Source organism: Physeter macrocephalus, chromosome 6 (assembly GCF_002837175.3).
Source record: "Physeter macrocephalus isolate SW-GA chromosome 6, ASM283717v5, whole genome shotgun sequence".
NCBI classification, from domain to species: Eukaryota; Metazoa; Chordata; class Mammalia; order Artiodactyla; family Physeteridae; genus Physeter; species Physeter macrocephalus.
The window spans coordinates 76479125-76484727 of NC_041219.1; the positions used below are offsets into that span (position 1 = coordinate 76479125).

The 5603-nt window shown below is 35.2% G+C and overlaps 1 protein-coding gene across 2 annotated transcripts in view; it reads right to left on the reverse strand.

Moving 5' to 3' along the window:
- Window positions 1-231: 231 nt before the first annotated feature.
- ERGIC2 (ERGIC and golgi 2) overlaps window positions 232-5603 on the reverse strand; it is a 41612-nt gene continuing 36240 nt past the window's right edge. For both annotated transcript variants that reach the window (XM_024129237.3, XM_024129235.3), the window contains exons 11-14: window positions 5023-5120; window positions 2042-2204; window positions 889-971; window positions 232-719 (exon numbers count right to left, since the gene is read on the reverse strand). In XM_024129237.3, the coding sequence (XP_023985005.1) occupies window positions 657-719; window positions 889-971; window positions 2042-2204; window positions 5023-5120 (407 nt within the window). In that variant the 3' untranslated portion in view covers window positions 232-656. The remainder of the gene's footprint in view (window positions 720-888; window positions 972-2041; window positions 2205-5022; window positions 5121-5603) is intronic.

Here is a 5603-nt window from a genome sequence, read left to right on the forward strand (position 1 = left end):
CTGCCCCTGTAAGAATTCACCTTAGTCTTTCATAACCCTGCCCTGATCAGAAAAGTCAATCGCCAGAGTTTAAAGAAAAGCAGTAACCGTCCTAAGACTGAATTATTGAATAAATGGTCTTGTCCTTATGGCTTAACAGTAATATGGCTATAACACAGGGGCCCCTCCCTCTCTTCCTTTACTAACAATGTGACCTGACCACACTTTTTAAAGTCTAGACTAGTTTTCCACGTTTTACATATTTTATTCTGACATATCTTTTAAAAACAAACAGATGCAAACATTTGCACTTATCAATGCTATTTTCTTTAGATGTGGTTTGACTTCTTCCTTCAGGCTCTTTGTCATCAAGAAGCAAGGTTTGATTTCGATACTGCCATTTGCTATGAAAATATCAGAAGGGGTCATCTTCAATGCAATATTCCAGTTGGGCTTATTCACTGATTAGATTAGCTGCATAATTTCTTCTAGGACATTTGTAACAGACACAACACATATAGGATTTCAGTTTGGGTTTTTTTCTTTTTTTTTTTCCCTAGGGTGATTCCTGCTTCTCATTCATATTTTCTTTTCTTTGAATATATTGCACAATATTTTATTATTAAAAAAGGTTTTACGTCTCAGACAAAAAGTTTTTCTCCTTTACTTGGGAGGTGCTAATGTGTATTATTTTCTAAAAGAGGTAAGTGGTTGTCTGTGTGGCCATCTTCAAAGGGAATCTAGGGAGGAACAAAAAGACCGAAGCATTAGTTTTATTCCTTACACTATTTCCTCTGAACACAACACTTTATTTTGGGCAATTTCTTTCTGGGCACCAAGAACTACTATTTAGATTTAACAATGATACTATGACTTAGAGATCAGCACCATTTATACTACACCACTTACAGAACTGATGGGTTTGTAGGCTCCAAGTCTGAAACGACAGTAAATTATTTCGACTATAAATTTTCCAATCCCATGTAACATGCCTGTAATAAAAAATAAGTTTATGTTTTTAATTAAATTATGCTTTTAATGAAATTTCTTCCTAAGTTATTCATTTCCTAATTTTGTAAGTAAGAATAAAAAACTATTATAAAGGAATAGATAAGGAAGGAAACAGTTTGCTTTATTCACTTCCACAGTCAAAAATATCAAGACAACTGAATTTTAAAATAAATGAATTTCTTTTCAAAATCACAAAGCCACATAATTCATGACCTTGACAAAGCAATCTTTTCAAAGGTGCTTAATATGTCTCACACCTACACAATTTTGAAAAATAAATACTACTAGCACCACAAATTTAAATGAATCTAAATAGAACAGTGATAAAAACTTTCATAAGAAAAGCCATTCATCCATTTTAAAAATATAATTCAAACTATATAAACTCCATGTAATATTAAATAGAGGTTAGGATATAAAAGGAACTATTTCCTTATCTATTATACTTAACTCTCAAAATTTCACAATTACAATTCTGCAAGTTATCTTTAAGAGAATCCCATAATCTTAGGGCGAAAAGACCAAAAGTTATAAAAACATTACTGACTAAAAAATTTGGTTTCACATATTTCATAGTTCAACATACCATAAAATACAATTTTACATTGTGTACAGTTAAAAATACCTTAACTGAAAAAGAAAATTTACATTCAAAGTATCTACTATTTCTAGGCATTTTCTCATCTAATCCTACAACACACTTGCAAGTTAGATATTATTATTCTCATTTTTATATAGAGAAAACAATTTCAGAAAATTTAGATGAACTACACAAAGCTATCATCATGTAAATGACAGAACTTGGGTCCAATTCTAGGCTCTCTCTAGCACACTAAGTAACCTCCCGTAAATCACTGAATGCAGTGAACTTAGTTATGTGTAACGCTTAATCAATACAATTTTTGAGGTTTGAAATTAAATCTTAAAGAAAAAGTTAAGTATCAAAACATGAGAATGTGTATATTTCTTTCCCCTTTTAAGTAAAAGCATCTTGATTTTTACTGTTAGGAGAACTTTTAGAAATTAGACAAAAAAAGGAATGAATCTTAACCTGTTGTTGAAAAGATTCCTCCAACAATACCACAAAGCCTTACAAAAAACTGCCAGAATGGCATATGCTCCTCAGTAACTGTCACCATAAGAGAGCTGAGATCATATTTCATAAAAATTCCAGAGACTCCATGGCTGCCTGCAGCATGGTTAATGACACGTTCCTAAAGGAAGGCAAAAGGAAGGGGAGAGATAGGAGGAAGAGACAAACAGGATTCACATCATTAGGTTACTTGTATACAGTCAATACGAAGCCCTCCAGCCCTCCTGAACAAGAGGGACATCCAAATCTCTTTATGAATTGTCCTACTAGACCAAGCTCTCCAGAAATAAGCAAATTATTCTGTATTCTTTGTATGGTTAGCTTTTGAAGCAATCGAAAGAACAGAATCATTTTTTACTATTTTCTCAAAAAGGTCACTTTACATACTACAAGGTTTCTACTAAACTCAAGAGTTTATATGGCACATTCTTCATTGACCAAATCAATGAAAACTACATTCCTATTTTGACATACTTTTTGTATTATTTCTTTGCTAAGAATTTACAAAATAATTCTATCTACTTCCTGTCATTTGAATGATAAGATTTAAAACCAATTTCAGGGCTTCCCTGGTGGCACAGTGGTTGAGAGTCCGCCTGCCAATTCAGGGGACGCGGGTTCGGGACGCGGGTTCGGGCCCCGGTCCGGGAAGATCCCACATGCCGTGGAGCGGCTGGGCCCGTGAGCCATGGCCGCTGAGCCTGTGCGTCCGGAGCCTGTGCTCCGCAGCGGGAGAGGCCACAACAGTGAGAGGCCCGCGTATGGGGGAAAAAAAAAAAAAATTTCAATTGCTGTTGTTCATTTTAAACTATATGAGATAAGAGTACAGGAAGAAAACATAATACATTAATTTGAAAGATATCAATATCTGAGCTACTGGCTCAGTTTTTAAAGGAAATTTTTCTTGAAAGGAGTGTAACGAAAATTATAAACCTACCACAGTGTGCACACTGAGTGAGAATATATTGTTTCGTTCCATTCTGTTTGCACTTCAAAACTCAAGTTTGCAAATTTCTAATAAATTTCTATTATAGCATGAAACAACTATGCTACCACAGTGCTTTGTTATGATTGTTGTGTCAGGCCCTACCTGTTTTTACTAAGCTGTAACTAAACTGCAAGCTTTAGGAAGACAAGTAACGCGGGAAATTAAAACAATTTCATGTGGGCATTACAAAACCTCTTTGCCTATTATCACAACAGAGCCTTATAAGCCATTGATCAAGTTTCCAATATAAAGTGACTTCATCTTAAAGTTCTGATAAGTTCAATATTTCGCCAAAGGTATAAATATATTGTCACCACCTATGTGAGTGGATATTATTTTAGGGATCACGGTATCTACATAACAAAAGACTCATAATGATTCACTTTTGGTCTAGGACCAATGAAGGTCAGCCCTGTCCTTCTCATCCTCCACTCTACCAACTCCAGTTACTCCTTTTTTTTTTTAAAGTGAAATACAACTACTGTAGTTGTCCTATCAGTACTAACACACCCCACAAAGGTCAAATGCTCTGGGATTCTATTTTTTTTTCTTGTTAATTTACTTTTGTTATTTAAAACACACCCTGGAGATAATTTCATATCAGTATACAGATATCTTTCTCTCTCTCTTTTTTAAAGTTGCATGTCCCTCCATTGTGTCAATGTATCACTTGGGTTGTTTCCAGTCTTCTGCCATTACAAGTAACAAAACGAATAATCTCATATACAACATCATTTTTCCACCGTATCTTTGGATTTAATTTCTAGAAGTGGGATTGCTGGGTCAAAAGGTAAATGCATATGTCATTTTGCAGATATTGCCAAACTCCCTTCCAAGAGACTATGCCATTTTGCACTTCCTTAGCAATGTATGCATGCCTGTTTCCCCCAACGTCGTGCTGCTGTGTAGACTGCCTGACCTTCAGGTGTTGCCAACCTTAGTGAGAAATGGTATCTCCCCACCCATAAGGAAATGCTAAAAAGTACAATATAAACTTGTAGACACTTTACCTCGTTTCTCTTTCTCTCTGTATGTGAGCGTGCACATGCGCACACACACACACAGAGTTACACATACTTGATTTTTCCTCCTAAACAATTTGAAAAGTTATAAACACATGACACTTCAGCCCTAAAAACTTTAGTATTTAATTTCCCAAGAATAAGGAAAACTCTACAATTACTGAGGACATAGTCAACATGTTATAAGACTATCAAAGGAAAATTTCATATGGAGGAAAGCAAATTTTTAAAAGCACTTAAATTCTGGAATTCTTCTGGATACTAGTATTTGAATATTCACCATTCTTGAACACAATAAGAAAACATAGCTTATAAAAATAAAAAATTAACAACAAAAAGAATGAAAGAAAGAAAACATGGCCCCAGAGTAGGTGAGAAATCTGTTAAACTGCCCAATTCCAAAATTCTGCTTCTCATTATCAATATTTACTTATAAGGCCACTCCACCCTAAGGTTGCAGAACGTCTGTCCTCTCAATTAGATGAATATGAAGCCCTAACTTAGGAAGGCAAACCCTCTAAATCTGCTATCTGAGTCACAATAACCATGCATGTCCCAGGGTAGATACATTAATTAAAAAATAAATAACAGAGAAATCAGAAAATCTGCTGGCAGATTAAAAAAACTGCTTATACCAATGCAAGGGAAAACATTAAATATTAAGATATTAAGAGTACAATAATTAATATCATAGTTTAATAATTTTTTACTAATTGAACAGAAAACATTCCAGATTTTTTAAATCTACTTCTTTTCTTACTCTATAACATACTTAATACCCATTTCTGATATTTTATTGACTTAAAATAAAATGTCAATGCATTTCAAATTTTAAATGGGGGAGGGCATTACCTGAAATTCCAAACTAATTTTGTAGAGGGACTATAAAATGCTTTAAAAAAATAATTTTACCAGTGGATTCAACTTACCCTTTCTGTCACAGAAAACTGATGGGTGTCTGCTGAAATTTTATATGTATGTAGTTTTGTTGGCACGATTGTAATAAAATATTGGAACATCTGGTTGTCTAGAATAAAAACAAAATGTAGTTTTTTTCATCAATCCAGTAGCAATGAAACTACTGCCAAATACATCAGCCTTCTATTAAATACATCTAATCTGAAATTTAATGCTACTTATAACTTAATGTCTAACAAAAAAATATTATAAAAGAATCAATGGGGGAGCAGGCAAGATGGCGGAAGAGTAGGACGCGGAGATCACCTTCCTCCTCACAGATACATCAGAAATACAGCTACACGTGGAACTTCTCCTATAGAACACCCACCGAACGCTGGCAGAAGACCTCAGACCTCACAAAAGGCAAGAAACCCCCCACGTACCTGGGTAGGCAAAAGAAAAAAGAATAAACAGAGACAAAGAATAGGGACGGGACCTGCACCAGTGGGAGGGAGCCGTGAAGGAGGAAAGGTTCCCACACGCTAGAAGCCCCTTCGCGGGCGGAGACTGTGGGTGACGGAGGGGGAAGCTCCGGAGCCACGGAGGAGAG